The sequence below is a fragment of the Pogoniulus pusillus genome, chromosome 11 (genome assembly GCF_015220805.1).
Source record: "Pogoniulus pusillus isolate bPogPus1 chromosome 11, bPogPus1.pri, whole genome shotgun sequence".
NCBI classification, from domain to species: domain Eukaryota; kingdom Metazoa; phylum Chordata; class Aves; order Piciformes; family Lybiidae; genus Pogoniulus; species Pogoniulus pusillus.
The window spans coordinates 300,460-320,813 of NC_087274.1; the positions used below are offsets into that span (position 1 = coordinate 300,460).

The window sequence follows — 20,354 nt, forward strand, 5'->3', positions numbered from 1 at the left end:
AGTCTTGCTGCTGGCTGTGCATGCAAAGCCCTCAGGGAGCAGCTGAGATGGGGCCCTGGGTGTGAGGGTAGGGGACAGTGCTGCTGGCCTGGCTGCAGCCGAGCAGTGCTGCTCCATTTGCACAGCTTTGTCTCGCTGCAGTCTGAATCCTGGCAGCTTTGCTGGCCTCTGACTGCCTCTGGAGATGAGTTTACCAGATGCTGTTTGTGTTTGTCTCCTCTCAGCTGCTGGGTGTCCTTCTGTGGTGCGTGAGCTGGGCAGATCTCTTCTATGCCTTCCACGAGCTCCTGCAGAACAGAGCACCTGCGCCTGTCCGCTTCGTGACTCCGCTGGTCGTTGGCATCACTCTGGTTGGTAGCAGTTTCTCTTCACTCTGGCCAGTGAGAGCAACTCTGCCTTACATGAGGGAGGTAAAGGGCTCCTTTGCGTCTGCTGCCTTATTCATACTCTCAACTGGCTGTCAGTACTTGTGTTAATGATGCCAGTTTTGCTTACCCAAAGGCTGCAGCTGCAGACCTCTCTCAGGTAGATTCTGCTATGTAAAGTAAAATCTCTCTAATGGAGACATTGTTCTGCCTCCCACCTTGTTCCCATCTCTTTCTCCAGGCTTGTGATCCAGGTGTGGAGAGAATTTGGATGACTGCTTACAGAGGGAGATAAGATAGTGCTTGGCTTGTGCATTGTTTGGCGTTGTACTGGGCCTTGCAAACACTGCTGGCTCTTCCATTAAACAGAAACCAAATTTCCTTTGGGACTCTTGTACAAAAAATGAAGCAGTAAAATTTGTCCATTATGTTTGGAATTCCCTTGGTCAGATTTTTTAAACTCTTGTTTGCTGGACAAGTTGTGATGGTCCACCTGGACTGGAGCAATGACAGCTCTTACATTCCTTTAGAATGGTTGTGGCTAGTACTTGACTGTGTCTAGCCCCAGGTACAAAGTCTGGTTTAAAGACTGAATTCTGGAGGTGAGGCTCTGAAAACAGCGAAACTAAGTTATTTAATCAAATTATACATAAAGGAGGTTTTGCCACTGTCCTCTGTGAGCTATGGTGGGACCTTGTTTTGGACAGGTCCTGTTGCTGATGAGAGCTCCAAGATCTGCCAAGTGAGAGCATGAAGAAGGGCAGTAGAGGGATGGAGTTTGTGTTCATGCACCCCTATGTTTCTTTTACAGCTGTTAGCTACATTCCTTATTCAGCATGAAAGGCTGAGGGGAGTTCAGTCCTCTGGCGTGCTCATCATCTTCTGGTTCCTGTCTGTGCTCTGTGCTGTGGTGCCTTTCCGCTCTAAGATCATGACTACAGCAGCAAAGGTAAGCTGTTGTCCTTACTAGCACCTGGAGAGCAGGAAAGGTAGCAGCAAGGTCTCTGAGAAGGGAGTGAATCACCCAGCTGGGAGCGAGAGCTGAGCCCAGCCTTTGCCAGAGACAAAGGGGTTTGGTTCAGCTGCCTTGACTCAGCCGTGTGTCACCTGAAGGGAACTGGGATTTCTCATGCAATGTGAGAAAGCAGATTTTGCTTAGCCCAAGGCTATACTGGAAACCTGAGGACTGCACCAGCACTGTGCAGATGTGTCAGAGCAGACGTCTGTCTTTCTCCTCTTTTTTTCTTTCCCTTGTGCAGCCTTCTTCCCCTACTGTGTTCGTATTGGGCTGGGTCGGAGCTGACACATTTTGATGTGCAGTGTTCCTTTTCCATGTGGGCAGTTTAGCCCCAACATGCAGCTCCATTGGTTCTCTTCAGTGGGTGCCTGATGTGCCGAGGACAGCATTTGGGACTCCAACCCTGGCTGTAAATAGGTGACAGAAAGTTGGAGGAAGAGGAAAGAAACTTGGGCTCTTGTGATTCCTATTTGCTGACATAGCAGGTTCTGCCACAGGGAGAAAGTTGTGTTCTTCATAGAGTCCAGTCCCATTAAGTAGGGTAAAGCAGATTGCTGCAGTGATTAGACCATCAACAGCTGAGAGTGAAAAGAGTGTTTGAGAAATATGAAGGTGATTGCTGCTCATCGAAATTGGTGCTGGTTCCTTTTTGGGAGTCTTTGGCGTATACTTGCCCCTTTGGTGCCTGCTTAGCAAGGGGTGTGCTGCACCAGGCTGTTGTAAATATTTCTGCAGAGATCGAATTCACCTCAGATAGCAGCCTATGCAGAGCTGCAGGGCACAGCTGCAGTCCTGATGAGACTCTCAAACACCACTTAGAGTCAGCTCTAAAACTGTAGTGGTGGTGAATAAGTACAAATATTGGACTATCAACGTCTGAATCTTTAATCAACTTAAAATCGTGAGTGAAGAGCCTTAGAGCAGCTGTGGGTAGCATTTCTCCTGTTCTTGCTGCTGCGGGAGACCAAATACTCTTCTTCTTGCACTTAAGGTTTAAGCGTTTGACATGAACATGGAGAGCATTCGCAGCCTCAGCAGGGCATGAAAGCTGTGGAAGGGACACGTCCTCGCAGCAAGAAGCTTTAAGTCGAGTGCAGGCTCAGTAGGAAAGGAAATCTCCCTGGAGCAGCTGGAACTGCTGCTGTGCAACAGTGTTCCTCTGCAGCTTCCTGGGGACGTGGTTAGCACAAGATGCGAAAGCAAATGGATGTGCTCTGATCTGGGCTGACGGTTCCTCTGCTTAAGACGTGGGCTTTCGAGAACCCCTGGAGGTGATTTAAAAGGGTGTCTCGTAGCCTTGATTCCAGAGGGTGCCGGCAGGCGGTGAGACGTGCAAGCACTTTGCACTTGACATCATTTCACGGAAAGCTTGGAGATAAACCTGCTCTTAGGCACTTTGCGGAGCCTCTGCGAACTTTTGTAAGAGATCTCCTGCTGGCAGCTGCTCTGCAGTGCTCAGCTGTAGAGGAAGAAAGAAAGAGACAAAAGAACCTGAATAAAACTGAGAATGGGAGTGTTGGGAGGTGAGGAAGTACAATAAACCCAACCACTCGTTGTGTTTCCTTTCCCCTGCAGGGCCATGTAAATGAAAGGTTCAGGTTTACCACATTTTACATCTACTTTGCCTTGATAATCGCTGAGCTGATCCTTTCCTGTTTTAAAGAAAGGCCTCCGTTTTTTTCTCCTGCTAGCAAGGACCCTGTAAGTATTCTCACTTTGGCTGCATTTTACAGACTCTGTCATCCTTTGAGCAGTCCACTGAGCAGCTGGTGACTGAAACCAGCTCTGGATTGTCCTTGAGATTGCAGCAGATTGAAGACTTTCTGTGGGCCATCAGTAATGACTGTGGTGGGAGCAGCTCTGCTTGCTGCTTCGAAGCAGCTTAAATTACATTTGTGAACAAGGAAGGGCAATGTGAATTCCTTCAAGGGTGGGTTGTGTGGAGGTGGTGGTCTGCTCACTTAGCATTGCTGTAGAGGTAGCTGGAGTCTGCCAGGGCTGTTGTGGCAGCCAAGGTCTGTGCTGGGAGCAGGCACAGAAAGCCCTTCATTGCAGAAGGTGTTGCTGGTGTCACAGCAGTGCCACGGCTGAACCTTCTTCACTTCAAGTGATGGCCTCTGTAGGTGGATTTATGTTTGAGTTAAGGTGAGAGAGGAGTTTAGCTCATTTCTTAAGATGAACATTTCAGAAGCTATAGAATGAGATCTGACTTTGATTTAAAGAGAATAGGAAGCCATTTTTAAAGGCAAAAAGTTCTGCATGGTGTGGATCACAAAAGGAATCCATCCCACGTCTCATTAGGCTGTAGGTGCACAATGACATACGTCAGACACCCAAGTTGAGCAGAACAGACTGGTTTCTTAGCAAGGAATGAGAAATGTCTTGCTTTACTTTGTTCTCCCCTCCTTAACTTCACCACAGAATCCATGTCCAGAGCTTACATCGGGCTTCCTGTCGAGGTTGACCTTTTGGTGGTTTACAAGGTGAGATTCTCTTTCCTGGCTGTTGGGCAGCTGGCAGTCCCAAACTCTGCTTGTGATAGGTGTGCAGGGTTAGCAGTGCAGGGATTTTCCTCTCTAAGTTGGTGTTGGATGCCTGTTCAGTGCAGTGGTGTCAGCACTTCTAGCAATGGCCTCTTTAGAAGCAGCTTTCAGAGCTGACCAGACTTCCACGAAGAGTAGCTCTAGGATGGTGGCATGGCCAGGAGGGCACAGAGCGTGGCTGTGCTTACTGCGTGGGTCTAAGCTTCCAGAGCTATCGATGTTCTGCTTCCCCGTGGAGATTCTTGGCAACCAGACGTCTGTATCCCTTGATGAAATCCCTCTTCCAGTCGGGGCACTGTAATTCTGATTGTCCTTTAACTCACTTGAACTTGACTTTTGCATTTGCTCCCCTCTGACAGCTGCTCCAGACAGGCTTTGTTATTTTCAGTCCTAAAGCTTCACAGTTTTCATTCAGATGCATTTTGTTGTCTTTTTCTTTTTTCCTCTGAAGTGGTGTGTTTAGTAATGTGCGTGTAGTCAAAACTGTGTAAGGCCCTTTCCTTAACTGCAGACATCAGCACGAGGAAGAAAGTGGCATGGAGGTGTAATTATCACCCTCTGAGAGGGAGCTTTGTTTCGCCCTTGCTAGCCAAGAGCCACTAGCAGTACTCCAAGTAGTGCCGTCCAAGATGAACCGGGCTGTTTTTCTCTCTGTGTGCAGCATGGTGGTTCTGGGGTACAAGAAACCCCTTGAAGATAAAGATTTGTGGTCGCTGAACGAAGATGATACTTCCAAAGTCATTGTGCAACAGCTAAGTGAGGAATGGGACAAAGAAAAAGCGGAGTGCAAACCGTAAGTACATGAACAGGTCTGCCAAAGGACACTGCTCTGTGTCCTCTCATCTCAATAAGCTGCTCAGCCCTGGAAATGAGCTGAGTGCAGATGGCATCCAGCTCTTCAGCCCACCTTGTAAGAACCCCTGGAGGTAATTTAGAAGGGTGTCACATAGCCCTGATTCCAGAGGGTGCCTGCATGCAGAGAGATGTGTAGGCACTTTGAACTTGACGCCACACCAACAGCCAAATTTAACTGTTTTAGTGTATAGGCACAGGCAGCAGGAGCCTTCTGGGCCTGTGTGCCACTGAGACACTTGTTAACTAGGTGCTTACAGCCTGTGTGGGCAGGTAGAGCCACTGGCCATGTGGAGAAGGGCTGAGGATGTGCAAGCAGGAGCGATGGAGCTGGTTGGACTGTAGAAAACTCACAGCTTTCATTGATGAGCTGGGAGATGTCTAACCCCATAATTGCATCTCTGCTAGACATGTTAGGGAACAACTTTAAAGCACCATAAACCTGAAGGAGTTACTCATCATCCCATCACAGGTTTCTTGGCCTGGCACTATTTTTAGCCTTAAGGCTCTTAGCTGTGAGCAACTCTTCACTTCTCAGCAGTAAAGAAACAAAACTCAAAATGTGAAAGGCGGGAGGGGAAGAGACATCCCACGTTAGAGAGCTTAGACCCTGCTCCTGTTGCCTAGAGATTTAGCAGCAGAATTCTGGTAGTCTCTGCTGGAAATGGGGTGAGGGTCAGATGTTTCACAGAGTTACATCTGTGCTGCAGAGGATTCCTCCTTATTGAGTCTTCTGCCCCCATCCAATCTGAAGAAGTCATCTATTGTACAGCTGTGCTTCCTTCTCCCGATTCCAGACAGAGAGATGCTCCAATAGTGTGCTTCAAATGGCAGTGTCAGTAAGGAGCAGGCCTGCACTTCCATTTCCTTTCACTGTGGAAATTCCTTCTCCATGTGGAGGCTTTCCTCTCGTCTGATGTGTGGTGTCCTTGCCAAGTTGGACAGACCCTGCTCTGTGATAATGTTAGGAGAGAGTTGAAAGGGTCTTGGCAAGGCCCAATAAGATGTGGAGAGTTCCACTTCACTGCTAAGATCTGGAAGGTTTCCAGCACTAGCAGCAGCCGCCTGACTGCTGGAGCTGCTTGTGTGTGCCTGGTGGCTTTGCTCTGGGGTTTCAGTTCCCTCCTGTCTCCGTTTTTATGGTGGGGAATGATGTGCATTGTCTGGGTTCTACGCTGCTGCTGCACAGACAAAAACCTTCCTTCCTCAGACTTTCTACAGCAAGAGCACAGCTCTTGTGCAGGAGTGCCTGGGGTCCAGGAAAACTTTTGCTAGGAAATCAGAAACCGTGCCTGGAGTTTTGTCATGGGAGCCATTGGAAATCACTCGCCCAAAGTGGGGCCAGCTGGCAGAGAGTGCAGCCCTAAATTCTGGTGTGTGCTGAACTTGGGTCGAGTTTTGTGGTGTCTGTGCTGATGGTTCTAAGGTGGAGAAAAAGAGCAAAACCAAAGCACTGCACTGCAGACTGGTGGGATTCATCTGGCTAAAAGCTTTGTGGTTCTGCTTACTCTTCAGTTAAAAGCAAGCATTTTCACTTACTTCGGGCCAAACAACATTAGTGATAGTTGCTTGTAAATACTTCTTTTTAAACTCATTATATCTGCTCTGAGCAAGCTTTTGTGACACGAAAATGCTGTGTCAAGTGGTGGCTGTGTTGAGAGTGTCATGGAAAACATTCACCGTGTATGCAGTAGCAACTTAAAAAGCCCAAACCAGTTGTAACTGTGGCATGGCAAAAGCTTTGCACTTATTCTGTGCTATAGTTATCCCATCTCTGTTCTGCTGCGAGCTGCAACCCCTTGTTTACATTTGTCTTCTGAGCTGTTTTATTGACTGCTGGTAAATCAGTGCTAGCCATTTATTTGCTGCTGCCGAGTAACGGGAGACCAGTGCGGCTTTAAGGCGTTGCTAGAGACTGTAAAGCCTGCAGAGAGGTTTTTCCCCTTGGCTTTTGCTCTCTTTGTTTGTCCGCCAGAAGTCTTTACTTGCCCACGTCGCTGCGAAGCTCAGCTGCTCCTGAGGCAGCGGGAGCCGTGCCGGGCGGAGCAGAGCGCACTTGGAGTTAGCCTTGGGTTTTAGAGACGCCTGAGAGGGCTCTGTGCGTTCCCATGGGATAATTGCATCACTCATCTACTCTGCCAGGAGTGCTGGGCGCCAGGCTTTGGTAAAGCCCTGGGTGTGAGCAGCCCCAGGTGCTGCTGCGGCCTGACCTCCCCTCGCCCCCCGCAGCAAACCCTGCCGGTGCCTTCTGTCCCCGAGGGTCGCTGCGCTGCTCGTTGGGGCGCAAGCCGCGGCCAGCAGGCTTCTTTCTTCGCGCCCTCGCCAGAGAAGTGAGGCTGTGCTCGCAAACTCGCCAGCTTTGAAAAGACGAAGGCAACGCTGTTTGTCCCTGTCTGGGGGAAAGACACACTAGATTACCTGGTTCAGGTCCTGCCCCTGCCCTCCAGCTTTCTGCAGAGGGGCTGGGGTTTGCACGGGCCTGTCTGGAGGGATGTGAACGAGTTTCTGGCTGTGGGCTGTGAGCCACAGTGATTGTTCTGAATGTTCACAGCTGTTGGAATTACTGGATTCTGCAGCCAGGCAGCTCCAAGCAATCTGCACACTTTGTGAGGATCCATAAATCCAGCCTCACTTGGTAGGACTTAACAGTGGTTTTTCAAACACTTTGTTGCAAGCCTTTGCTGTTGCCAGGATCTCTCTTCCATCCACCTTTTCTTACAAGGCTTACGTGCCCCAGACTCTAATTTCCTTCTGCAGCACCTGGATGTAACCCTCCTGGCCGACATTCAGGAAATTGTTCTTTTGATCCCATAGCCCCCAGGAGCCAACAGCAATTTGATATTTGCTGCTAGCAAAGCTGCCAGGCAGCAGCTCATGGAGGAGATGCCTCCCCAGCTCACAGCCTCGGGATCAGAGAAGGCTGAAGGTTTAGTGCCTGTGCTCATGTTGGAAGAGTCCTTTAGAAGCAGTTGGAGATTGAAGGTCAGCCCTGTCCTCTGCCAAAGGAAGTGGAGCCTTCATGTCCTCCTGTGGGCCATGTTCTCTTCCCATGGTGCTGAATTCCTGGCCCGTGGACTACACCCCGTAAGAACTGCAGAAAAGGAAGCAGGAGTAGTCACAGAGGAGTGGCCCAGCCCTGAGCACATCAGATCTTGTCGAAGGCCTTGCTGCTGATCAGGGGCAGAGTTTAGATGCCAGCGCAGTGCAGTGCACACAGGACAAGTCTGGTTTGCCTGTCTGCCACTGCTTCTTTCATTTCCTTAGGCAAGACGAGGTGATGTATCTGAAGAAACCAAACCACGTGCTGAATCATGATGGTGGTGGTCCAGAGGAAGCAGAAGTTCTGATCAGAGACAACAAGCAAACCAGAAAGCCTTCCTTTCTCAAGGCTTTGTTGAGGGCCTTTGGGCCGTACTTCTTCATTGGCTCCTTCTTCAAGCTGATACAAGATCTGCTTTCCTTTGTCAACCCTCAGCTGCTAAGGTTGGTTTTCTGTGTGGGGTGTCCCTGTGCAGTCCTGTGGAGGCTTGGCTCTGGCACAGGGTGTTTATGGTTTTCCCCACCCATGCTGTGAGCTTGCTCCCTCAGCTTCCCACTGCAATGCATCAGACAGGAGAGCTTTAATGTGGACTGGACTGTGAACTGGGCAAACTTCAGTGAAAGGCAGTCCTCAAAACCCCTCACCAGCAGCAGATGGTTCTGAATCACAGCTCAGCTTTGCTCCAAGCAGCATCCAAAGTGATTTTTCCTGTTTCTAAAGGATTACTTGTGCCAGGGAAGCAAAGCTGCAGCACTCAGCCCTCTGCACCTGATACCCCCACGCACTGCTGGTGGCTGCAGCATGCCTTGGCACACAGCTGGAGTGTGATGCTCAAGTGTGTGCTGCTGTGGCCCTGCCACTGTCAGCTGGGGAAGATTCTGGGCCATTTAGCTGAGTTCCGTGTTCCTAGCTGTGCACAGCAGTGAGAGGATGTGTGAGGTACAGGTGCAGGAGTTTACATATGAAAGAAGAAAAATCAAGGTCTTGGCAAAAGTGGTTTGTCCTCAAACTGTCCTTCTGTGAGGAACACCTGCACCTTCCATCTCTGGGGGGGCAGCTGCCAGCCTTATCCATAAAGGAACCTGCATGATCTTCACAGTTGTTTCTCTGTTAATGCTATTCCTAGAGAGAATCTCACCAGAAAGCCATGAACAGTAAGAGGGGAAATGCCACCGTTTCTATTAGACAGTTACTTCTGATTTAAAGGGAAGGAAAACAGAGTCCTGTTAACAAATGAGAGAGGCATGGGCTTTGGGTGGCCGTGGGAGGATGTGGCCCCTGCTGCTATATGAGTGCCACTTAAAACACCATGGGTGCAGAGCTGTGCTCTGAGATCATCTGTGGGTGGCTTGTGCCATATGCAGAAGTTTGCTAAAGGGGGATCCAGCCCAGTCTGGTGGCATTCGGTAGCTTGCAGCCTACCTTCCCGCAGCCCCTGGCCAAGGGGAGGCAGCTGCCACCTCCTGCAGGCACAGCAAGTTTCAGCTATTCTGGGAATTTCTCCGTTTGGATCTGTTCAGCGACATCTCAAACTCATGATGGGCAATCTCTTCTCAAGGCCCAGTTCCTGCACTGCCAGCAGTGACAGAAGGGGGAAAAGCCACGTCTGGCCATTGGCACCAAGAGAGTTTTGTGTTCTAAGAGGTTTGCTGGTTGCTGTGCCAGGGCAGTAAGGAAGAGGTTTTCCTGCAGCTGCCCCATTAGAGCCTGAAGGACAGATGCAGAGCAGAGGGAAGGTTCCTCTGGGTGTAGCAGTCTCACGCTTCTAACACAAGGCTTTGGGGCCTGATTTCTGGTTTCCAGGTGTATTTTCCCTGTGCTAGTTATTTGAACTATAGAGTCAAATCTCCATTCCTCTGTATTTTGACACCTGGCAAGCATCTGGAGTCACAAAGGTGACTGTGGAGGGCAGTGGACGATGCCAAGCATGGTTCTGCCCTGGCTATGTGGCAGCATGCAGGGCTACAGGGAGAGCAGCAAGAAAAGGCTTTTAATTAGAGATGGTCTAGCCAGTTTTGGCACCAGCAAAGTGAGGAACACTTTCTGCATCCCTCCAGGAGGATGCCTTTGAATCTGGCTGTTGTGGGAAGATACTGCAGGCAGCAGCACTTGGGCTGCTTGGGAGGGACTTGAGGAAGAGGCTGGTTCTGCCTGCTGGGCCCCTGTGTTCAAAGACTGGCTCCCGGGGGAGCCTGGAGTCCTTCCGGGTGTGTCATTTGCTCGGGGCTCGTTTGCAAAGGGACTTTCTCACTGGCAGAGCCTGGGGTTTACTGGTGTGTCCTTGCAGTGCTGTTTGACTGAAGTCCTGGCTCAATTTGCGTCCTGGAGAGCCGCTGGCTGCTAGTGGTTGGAGAGAGGAAGTGGCAGGATGCCACGGCCAAGAGAAGCTGGGTTGTGTCCCACTAAACTCGCTGCATGGTTTTTATTTGGGTTTCCTTTTCCTTCCCTAATCTTCTGAAAAACAGCATCTTGATCAGCTTCATCAAGAACAAGGATGCCCCAGCCTGGTGGGGGTTTCTGATTGCAGCTTTGATGTTCATCTGTGCCGTGCTGCAGACACTTGTACTTCACCAGCACTTCCAGTACTGCTTTGTTACTGGGATGAGGCTGAGAGCTGGCATCATCGGAGTGATATACCGCAAGGTGAGGCTGGAACGTCTTGCGGCTGGGTCACAGTGCAGGGCCAGGCAAGTGGGCTCAGCTTGCAGGCCCTGGGGGAGAGCAGGCATGCTGGAGAGGAGCAGCTCCTGCACACTGGAGGCCTGGGGCTGGTGACTTCTCAGGAGTGCCTCTGGCATACCTGGCAGAATTTTCTAGCAGTCTGCAGCTTACTGTGGGTGTGCTGGGAGGGCAGCAGCCATGTCACAGGCAGGTAATGGCTCACTCTAAACGTTCAGGAAAGGAGTCCAGGAGAGCACTGTCTGTGCCATGGGAGCATTAGATGCTGCTGGGTTTCCCCCAGCCAGCGCTGCAGATGGAGCTGCTCCTTGGTGTGTCCTGAAGTCTTGTTCTTCAGGGCTTGGGAGTGGATGTGAGTTATGCTCTTGCTGGAGGAGAACATTCTCAGAGAGTGTCTTGGTTTGCTGGTAATTGAGAGTCTCTGTGTTTCTCCGTGCATCTCAGGTCTGTGATCCACTAACCCTTTCTCGTTCCTCAGTCCTTGGTCATCACAAACTCAGCGAAGCGCTCGTCCACTGTGGGGGAAATTGTCAACCTGATGTCCGTGGACGCTCAGCGTTTCATGGACCTGGTGCCCTTCCTCAACATGCTGTGGTCTGCACCGCTCCAGATATTCCTGGCTCTGTACTTCCTCTGGCAGGTACTAACCTTCTCACACTGCTTCAGAACTTGTCTAGAACAATGTGGAGGTTGTCACTGGTTTGCTAATTTGACCTAGTGCTGCTTTTTCAGAAGCTAACCTGCCCTGCCTTGGAGCAAAGCAGCCTGTGCTGGTGGGCACAAACAGGGAGCCCTCACTGTCTAGCTCAGCAAGGAGGTGAGAGCAGGCAATCCCAAGCAGCACTACAGGCTGGGGACAGAGAGGCTGAGAGAAGCCAGGCAGAGAGGGACCTTGGGGTACTGGTAGGTAGTAGCTGAACATGAGGCAGCAGTGTGCCCAGGTGGGCAGCAGAGCCAATGGCATCCTGGACTGGCTCAGGAGCAGTGTGGCCAGCACGACAAGGGAGTTTCTTCTGCCCCTGTGCTCAGCACTGCTCAGGACACACCTTGAATGCTATGTCCAGTTGTGGGCTCCTCCATTGCAGAGAGATGTTGAGGTGCTGGAAAGTGTTTGGAGAAGGGCAGCAAGGCTGGGGAGGGGCCTGGAGCACAGCCCTGTGAGGAGAGGCTGAGGGAGCTGGGGGTGTGCAGCCTGCAGCAGAGGAGGCTCAGGGCAGAGCTCATTGCTGCCTGCAGCTGCCTGCAGGGAGGCTGTAGCCAGGTGGGGTTGGGCTCTGCTGCCAGGCAGCCAGCACCAGAAGAAAGGGACACAGCCTCAAGCTGTGCCAGGGCAGGTTCAGGCTGGATGTGAGGAGGAAGTTGTTGGCAGAGAGAGTGATTGGCACTGGAATGGGCTGCCCAGGGAGGTGGTGGAGTGGCTGTGGCAGGAGGTGTTGAAGCCAAGCCTGGCTGGGGCACTCAGTGCCGTGGTCTGGTTGATTGGCCAGGGCTGGGTGCTAGGTTGGGCTGGCTGAGCTTCCAGCCTGGTTGATTTTATTAAAAGAGCCTCAGTGTCTCCCTGGTCTCTGCTGTGCTTTGATAGGGCCAACTTTGGACTCATCACAGTGTTCCCAAGCATTGATGCAGAGAAGAGCTTGAGGGAAAGGCTTTTAAAACACACACAAAAAAAAGCCCTGGGCACACAAAATGTGAGCCATGTGCAATAACTGCACTGTGCTACATGGAGAGGTTTTGTGCAAAACAGATTTCACCTGGAACAGACTTCAGTTTTCCCTAGCTGCAGTGAAGGGGGCTCTGGTTTATTCCAAGCTCAGTTTGAGCTGTCACCCTTAAAATATTTCTGTGCAAATCATCTCTTCTACTGCGTGAAACATCAGCACCAGCTTTCCCACCCTTGCCTTAGACCCAAAAGCCTTTAAGGTGCAGCAGTTCCATGAGTTCCCACTCTGCTGCTGAGCCTAGCTCTGGTAGCCAGCAGCTTGCGTGCTCCCCTATAGGCACTGAGGGTCCTGAACTGATTCAGTCACTGCAGGCCCCTTTCAGAGAGAAGTCAATGGAAATTTTCCTTCCTGGGGCTTGTTTGTTCCCTCTCTGCAACGACTCTGCTTTTGTGTCAGCTCAGGTTGGCTCTTCCCTCCCCTGGGAACCACCTCACAGGAGAATCACAGAGCACTCTGCTGTTGCCCATACCGCAGCACACCACAATTGCAGGTGCATGTTGTTGCACAGGATCACAGGATGCTAGGAGTTGGAAGGGACCTCCATAGGTCATCGAGTCCAACCCCCCTGCCAGAGTTCTCAGGAGTGCCTCAGCAGGAGCATGGACTTGAGTGCAGGTTGTACAGGAAGGCATCCAGAAGGGTCTTGAGAGTCTCCAGAGAAGGAAACTTTTCTGCCTTCTCCTAGTTTTCAGTGGCATCAGTGCTCTGCTGGCAGGAGTCCAGCCTGGGTGTGACATTTGGTTCTGGTTCTGTGACCTGCTGCTGATCTTGCTTACCGTGGGGAACAGCAGCATGTGAGTACAACAACTTGCTTCTTTTGTTTCAAGACTTTAGGGCCTTCTGTGCTGGCAGGAGTTGCTGTGATGGTTTTACTCATCCCATTTAACTCTGCAATAGCAGTGAAAACCAGAGCATTTCAGGTGAGTCCCAGCAGAGGAGGTGACATTATCTGAACTGGCGGCTGTGCTGTGAGAAAGGAAGGCATCAGAGGTTGTCTTGGCCATTAATGAGCTGCCATTTGCACTGATTTACTGGTAAGGTTGATCTGTTTGACAACTGTATCCTCTCAGGCAGTTTTCCATGGTGAAGGGAGAGGTGTGGCATTGAGTCAGTGACTGCTGCTGCTGGAGCAGCTGCTGGGATTAGCAAGAAATTTCTTTGTCTTTGTAGCCCTTTGCCCTGCAGCTGCTTCCAGGAGCATCTAGAGGAATGCTGTTCTTTGAGCTGTGAATGGCTGTTACCAGAGCTGGGAACTGAACCTGGCAGCTTGGGGTTTATGCTCACTGCTGCTGAGCTGGGCTAAATTTAAATCAGTCTCCAGGTAAAAGGATCCTTCCTTTGTAGTCAGTCATCCCAAGTCAAGCGAGGCTGAAAGGAGCAACGTAACAACAGTGCCCTCTGGCTCTGTGCTGGGGACATCTATCAAGTGGCTGGTGCTGGGCACCCTCCCAGTGGCACTTTGGAAGATCTTTTAAAAATATATTTTGATGTAAATAAGGCAAGATTTGGGAAATTAATGTCAGTTGTGGTATTTAAGCACAGTCTTAGCAACAGAGCAGTACTATTACCTGCCTTAGGGAGACACGCAGAGCTCCCTCTCCATCTCTTGCATGCAGACAGTTTATTACTCCCTAGCCTGTTGTGGGGTGCTCTGAGCTGACTGCCGAGGTGTAGGTGTGTGCGGGCACAGCTCTTCCGCAGCCTCTGTCATGGGCATGGCTCTTGCTCAGGCCTCTGTGCAGCTCAGCAGGGATTTGTTGCATTTTTACTTGTTTAAAGTAAGTGAGAGAAGACTTTAAATGCTTTTAGATCTGCAGAAAAAAAATAATCTCACAATGAGCAGAGCTTTCCAGAGCTACCCTAACAAAGGCAGCTCTGCATACCAGGGCAGCACTGCTGTGAAGAGCCCCAGTCTGCTGTAGGGTGATCTCAAAAAGCAGCTCCTGCCGGGAAGGGAAGCACAAAGCTTTTGGATTCTGCTTTCCAGCCTCTCCCCCTTCTTTCTGATTTCTTTGGAGGTCTGTACGGACCTCACCGTGGGCGGACTGCTAGCAGCCTGGCCTACGTTGGTTCCCTCTTGAATCCTCTGCAGAAGCAGCCCAAGGTGCCAGGCTGGCAGCTCCGCTCTGGCCACCCCTGTGACGCTGCCCTGTCCGCTCGCAACCCAGGTGCAGCAGATGCGCTACAAGGACTCCCGCATTAAGCTGATGAACGAGATCCTGGGTGGCATCAAGGTGCTGAAGCTGTATGCCTGGGAGCCCTGCTTCTCCGAGAAGGTGCTGGAGATACGGCGGAACGAGCTGCGGGTCCTGAAGAAAGCTGCGTACCTCAACTCCTTGTCCAACTTCGCCTGGGTCAGCGCCCCGTTCCTGGTGAGCGCCGCCTGCAGCCCTCTCTGAGCAAGGGCGTCCCGGAGGGGGAGGTGTGAGGCTTTCTGCTTGCTGAAAGTGTAGAGAAAGACAATTTAAATACAAGAACTCGTCTCTTGCTTTGAAGCAAATGTCCTGTTCTCCACAGCCTTTTTGTTAATCAGCATTAAAGTCGTTCCTGATAAAGCCTGCCAGTGGGAATAGCTGTCTCGGAGTTTCCAGCTTCTGCTCGTGACAAATTGAAGCTAGAATTTTAAACCCCAGAGGTATTTGTGAATAGCAAAAATAGGGAGTTGAGTCAGACAGGACAATGCCTGTCTTGAGCTCTCAGTTCTGTCTTTGTCACAGTGCTCTGCCAGTTTTAGTGGGAGAGGGAGCTGCTGAATTATCTTGCAGCTTAAAAGAAGGTTGATTTAATGTAAGAAGTAAAGCCCAAACGATACATTGGCAATTCTGAAATGCTTTTCCCTCGATCTTCTCTTTCCTCTCCTTCCTGCTGCATCACGCTGCTACTCCTTTTGTAGAGAGGATTTCTGTGGATCAAGCCAGATAAGTGCTTTGTCAAACATATTCTTACCTAACTGTGCTCCGGATCAAAGGTCCAGCCCTGCAGAAGTGCTCTTAATAGTCTCTGGATCCTGCCTCCCGTGGCTCCCTGCATGCTCACTTGTGGTCTGCCGCATGGGCTGGTCCCTGCGAGGTGGATGGTCCTCCTCACGCAGTGAGCCGGCAAAGAGCTGGGATTCTGCTCCCTTTCCTAGCCAGCCATAAGTCATTTGCTTAGCCTGCAGCCCACAGGGGGAAAATGTCATGGGGTGGAGCAGGAACTGCAGCCAAACCACAGCCGGATAACTGCTACTTGATTTTTATTTACCCACTTGTGTAGTTCCCCTCTCAGTCTCCTAATTCAGCTGAATGGAGCCAAAGGTTATTTCCTTCTGTATCAGCTCAGGTCATTTGTCATTCTCAAAACATGCTGAAAAGGTCAGGGACACAGCACTTGCACGGTTTTGTTCTTGGCACTTTTATTCCCAAGATGCCTCTGGGGCTTGACAGCTTTTTAAACACCAGAGTATCACTGGTGCCTCACAGAGACTCTCTGGCTTCCAGGTGGCTCTGACCACGTTTTCTGTCTACGTCCTGGTGGGTGAGAAGAACATCTTGGATGCAGAAAAGGCGTTTGTGTCTCTCTCCTTGTTCAACATCTTAAGGTTTCCCCTCACTATGCTTCCACAAGTCATCAGCAACCTTGTGCAGGTAAGGAGGATCTGGTTCATAAGCTGATTTGAAGTTGAGCAAGAAGAGCCCCCCGGCTGTGCCTGGTTTCTGGAATGCAGAGGTCTCTTGGATCTGCTCTTAGCTGGCTCTGCTCTTGCTCAGAGCTGTTCTCTGCTGCTGCCCCGCACTGGCAGGCTCAGCATTCTGAGTAGCTTGTCTATGGGAATTTTGCTTTGCTCAGATGAGCTCAGCTGGGTTTGAGGAATGTCACAGTCAAAAACCTGAGTTTCAGGGTGAGACTGGCCCCAGGGAAGGAATGAGCCAGCAGTGCTCAGGAAGCCTGTAGGGTGGGAGCTTAAGTCAAGCTACTTTCATTCATGCTTGCTTTCTCAGTGTAAGAGCACTAAGCCCTCGTTAAAGTGATAAATAACAGTACTCTTCTCTTAGACAAGTGTTTCCCTGAAGAGAATTCAGCAGTTCCTGAGTCATGATGAACTTGATCCAAACTCTGTGGAAACAAAAGCAATTGCACCAGGTAAAGGCATCAGTGTTCCCCTGGCCTGTGCTGCCACAGCAAGTACCTCGTGCTTGGTTTGGACTGGCTGAAGTACCAGAACTCCGTGAACACAACAGTCTTGGTGTCCTGCCTTTTAGAGAAACTGCTCCTCTGAGAAGTGTGGTTGTTGTGCAGGCTTTGTGGCACTCACACCAGTTTCTGGCTGTATTTTTGAGCTTTGAGCTGAGGTACTGGGCCTGAGATTGCATCAGCAGCACATTGAATGCTACCAGCACTGATCATGAGGTGCATCCACTGACTAGGGGCAGCAAGACCTGCTCAGACCTGTCTCACTGCACAAGAGTTCAGGACCACCATGAGCAGTTTGGGGTGCTGCTTCCCACCCAATCCAAACTGAACATCAAATCAGGTGGTCTCAGAGAAAGGTGTCGCCTCTTGTAGTTCACTTTGGTGACCCTGGGGTTTGAAACCTGATGTGCCATGGGCAGAGGGGTGCTGTGTGGCTGTCATTACTACTCTGCTGTACCCCATCAGGGGCTAGAGAGGCAGAGGAAGTCTCAGATATGTAACTTGTGTCAAGCAAAAAGCTGCACAGAGGCAAACTTCACCTGATGAGTCAAAGGCAAGAGCACGGTGATCTACTGCCCTGGCAGTGAGCTCCATGGGCAAGTCATGCTCAGGTGCTGGAGGGTACTGAGCAGCAGGTGCTGGGCCTGGCCTTGCCTGGGGCAGGGCACAGCAGGACCCCTCTTCAGCCTCCAGCTTAAGCGGTCACCAGTTATTGCCGCTCTGAACGTGGCTGTCTTGTGGCCCACGTTTCTGAGGCTGTGAAGGGACGTGCAGGGTGCCTGGAACACCACAAAGCCAGACTGCTCTGTGCCAGCCCCAGCCGTGCTGCTCTGTGTGATAACCCCCTGCTCTCTCTCCTTGTTTGTCACGTAGGCAACGCCATCAGTGTGACGCATGGGACGTTCAGCTGGGGAAAGGAGCTTAAGCCATCTCTGAAAGAGTAAGGATCTTCCTGCCATTGCAGTACAACACCCCCCTGCTTTCTGGCTCCTGGGAGCTGTGTGTGAAAGGTGTCCAGTGGTATCTGCAGGCTCACCTCTACGCTTCATATGTGCATCTCTTCTGCCTTAAGTCCGTGGAGCTAGTCCCTGTGCCTCATGGTGTTTAGGCTCCGCAGAGCAGTGCTGCAGGGTGTAAACTCCACAGCAACCAGCAGGAACTAGGCACCTGCTCCTGTACTGAGCCTCTCTGCCCTCTGTTGTTTGACCTAAATGCTGGGCAAATCAAAGTGATCTGATTGCTTCTGAGGACAGCTGAGATGCCTGGGTTTGGAGGTGCTGTGTGAGCAGTGCTCTGCTCTGTCAGCAGCCCGTGGCAGCCTCCCTGCCGTGGCTGTGGAAGGGCCGTTTCCAGCTATGGGTGTGCATGTTTTGGTCCTTTGCCTATTTGAGCGAATCCAAGCAAAATCTGCCCACAAGCATGAAGTTCCTTGTGGTGTGCTTTGTCCTCAGATCAAAGCCACAGGAACCTGAAAAGTGTCCTTAGGATTCCCATCCTGAGTGGCTGGTGCTGCTGTGCTGTGTTACCCGAGCCAGTTAACAGCAGCAAGAGGCGTGGAGTTCAGAGTTCGGTTCACGTACCCATCTTTGCAGCCAGGTTGGCTTCAGTGTTCTGGGCTTCATTTCCAAAACAGCCAAACGTCTCTGGCTCACTTTGTTGCCACCTGGACCTGAAAAGTACCCAGTGACTCCCTAAAGGAGCACTAAGGCAAAACTCAGCTAGAGAGAAACTAACGAGAAAAACAATCGCAGTGCTTTTGAGTTTTGCTGCGTTGAGTGAGGCTTTTCATCCAGCACACGAGCCTCGTGCAGCGCTCGAAACACCAACTGCCTGCCTGGCCAGAATCTGTGTCAGAGCCCCAGACCCGCGCCAGGATCTCTGCGGACAGAAGTTTGGTTTGGTTTCACTAGGGAGTAGCAAAGACTGTGTCCATCAGCCACTTCCATTGCAGATCACCTTCAAGGCCAGGACCTAAAGCAGCAGCTTTTAGAGCACAGCAGGGAAAAGAGGAAAGGATTTTAAGTGAAAAAGTTTTCTTTCCCTTGTATCATTGTCAACCCAATTTACTACTGCTGGAAACGTGGCACTGGACTAGTCTGAACATTTTGGGATGGAATGTGTTCTCTCACTACTTTCATGCAGTTACTCTCACCTTTGAAATCAAACCCCAGAAGAATTCTGAAAGGTCTACCCTGTTTGACTTGCTAAGGACAGAGCAAAGGGTCTTAGGAGGCTTGTTAGCAATCCTGCTGCCTCACAGCCCAGAGGATAGGTTACTGCTGCATTTCCATTTGCTTCTGCAGTTCTGGTTATGGTGGGCTGCACACAAGAAAGGGAGGAGAAGAGCAGTGACCAAGCCATGCTTGCTGTACCCTACCAGGCTGAGGCCAGGCTGCTTTTCACTGTGCTCTTCAGCACTGGGTTAATGACTCATGATGTCTTTAGGAAATAAATGTCTAATTAATGTTTAACTGGATGTGAGGAGGAAGTTGTTGAGCCTGAGAGTGGTGAGAGCCTGGAATGGGTTGCCCAAGGAGGTGGTTGAGGCCCCATGGCTGGAGGTGTTTAAGGGCAGGCTGGATGAGGCTGTGGGCAGCCTGCTCTAGGGTAGGATGTCCCTGCCCATTGCAGGGGAGTTGGAACTGGATGGTCCTTGTGGTCCCTTCCAACCCTGACTGATTCTGTGATTCTACTTACTAATTTCCATCCTGTTTCCTCCACAGTATAAATCTGCTGGTGCCCAGTGGTGCTTTGGTTGCCATTGTTGGCCATGTTGGCTGTGGGAAGTCTTCTCTGGTGTCTGCTCTCCTGGGTGAAATGGAAAAGCTGGAAGGAGAAGTAGCTGTGAAGGTTTGTTCTGTTTATGAGGCACTTTAGCCATGGTTTGGAGAGGTGCTGCTGCTGCTGCCTGCCATGGCTGGTGGTGTACCTCAGGAGAGGGACTTCTGCTTACTGCTGTACCAGCTTGCTGCCTGCTCTGGGTCCTACCCACACCTCTTCAGCTGTGGTTAATGTAAATGACTTTCCTGATCTGCAGCTGCACATCAGCAGTTAGCACACATGCATGGTGTGAATGTGCATCCAGCAGGAGCTCTGTTGTGCTGCAGGTTGCCATCAGTTCTAAACACAAACTGCAGCTGATTGTAAGTCACAGATTTCCTTTCTTCCTCCTCCCTCAAGGGTTCTGTTGGTTATGTGCCTCAACAAGCCTGGATCCAGAATGCCACGCTGAAAGATAACATCTTGTTTGGCCAAGCTCCTAACGAGCAGAAGTACCAGAATGTCCTGGAGGCCTGTGCTCTGAAAACTGACCTGGAGGTGCTGCCAGGAGGGGACCAGACTGAGATCGGGGAGAAGGTAACACTGATTCTGTCACTGCTGTTTGCCTGGCTGAGGAGAGGCTGCTGTGAAGTCAGCACTCACTGTGGTTTGATCTCTACAGTGGCATCCCTGCTATGATCCACACTGAGACACACAGGGCACTGCTGTGGAGGGCAGATGGACTTCAGCTTGTTCCTAACTCCCAGCATGTGTCTGTGCTGTGAGGCACAACTGCACACCCAGCCTGGAAGGTCAGGGCTCCAGTTTGTGCCCACCTGTAGAGCATCTGTCCAGAATAGAGTCCCCCCTTTTCCTGTAGGGATAAGAAGGAGGGAACATATGGTGTGTCGAGCAAAAAAGTGCTGTGATCATCCCTTAACAGCTCATTTTAATGAGCAAACTTCACATCTGTGATTGCCAGCAAAGATTTGTTTTCCCAGGCCACTACGTCTGAGAGGATGGGCAGCAGGAGGTGGGGTGGATTTGTATGTGAGATGAGAGAGGGGGAAGATGTTCCAGGTGCTGCAGCCCTGCTTTCAGTGTTTGCATTTTAGAGCCTGGCTGGTGATCCTCCTTTGTAGTTTTGTGTTTTAGCAGCTCCCTGTAGAAGCTTATCCAGCAAGAGGCTTTACTGTATCTGCA

General features: G+C 50.9%; 1 protein-coding gene across 6 annotated transcripts in view; it reads left to right on the top strand.

The window, feature by feature from the left end:
- The window catches only part of ABCC3 (ATP binding cassette subfamily C member 3), a 44,446-nt gene that overhangs the window by 12,074 nt on the left and 12,018 nt on the right, over positions 1-20,354 (top strand). For 3 of the 6 annotated variants that reach the window (XR_010303912.1, XM_064150471.1, XM_064150467.1), the window contains exons 3-17: positions 225-350; positions 1,177-1,314; positions 2,959-3,084; positions 3,805-3,866; positions 4,588-4,719; positions 8,043-8,261; positions 10,284-10,461; positions 10,976-11,137; positions 13,046-13,138; positions 14,387-14,590; positions 15,698-15,844; positions 16,253-16,340; positions 17,265-17,331; positions 19,115-19,241; positions 19,572-19,748. Coding sequence is in view for 5 of the 6 variants with exons in the window: in XM_064150471.1 (XP_064006541.1) it covers positions 225-350; positions 1,177-1,314; positions 2,959-3,084; positions 3,805-3,866; positions 4,588-4,719; positions 8,043-8,261; positions 10,284-10,461; positions 10,976-11,137; positions 13,046-13,138; positions 14,387-14,590; positions 15,698-15,844; positions 16,253-16,340; positions 17,265-17,331; positions 19,115-19,241; positions 19,572-19,748 (2,046 nt within the window). In the remaining variant the exon portion in view is untranslated. Of the gene's footprint in view, positions 1-224; positions 351-1,176; positions 1,315-2,958; positions 3,085-3,804; positions 3,867-4,587; positions 4,720-8,042; positions 8,262-10,283; positions 10,462-10,975; positions 11,138-13,045; positions 13,139-14,386; positions 14,591-15,111; positions 15,845-16,252; positions 16,341-17,264; positions 17,332-19,114; positions 19,242-19,571; positions 19,749-20,354 lie in introns of those variants that run through there. The other 3 variants (XM_064150468.1, XM_064150469.1, XM_064150472.1) reach the window with 3 other exon arrangements.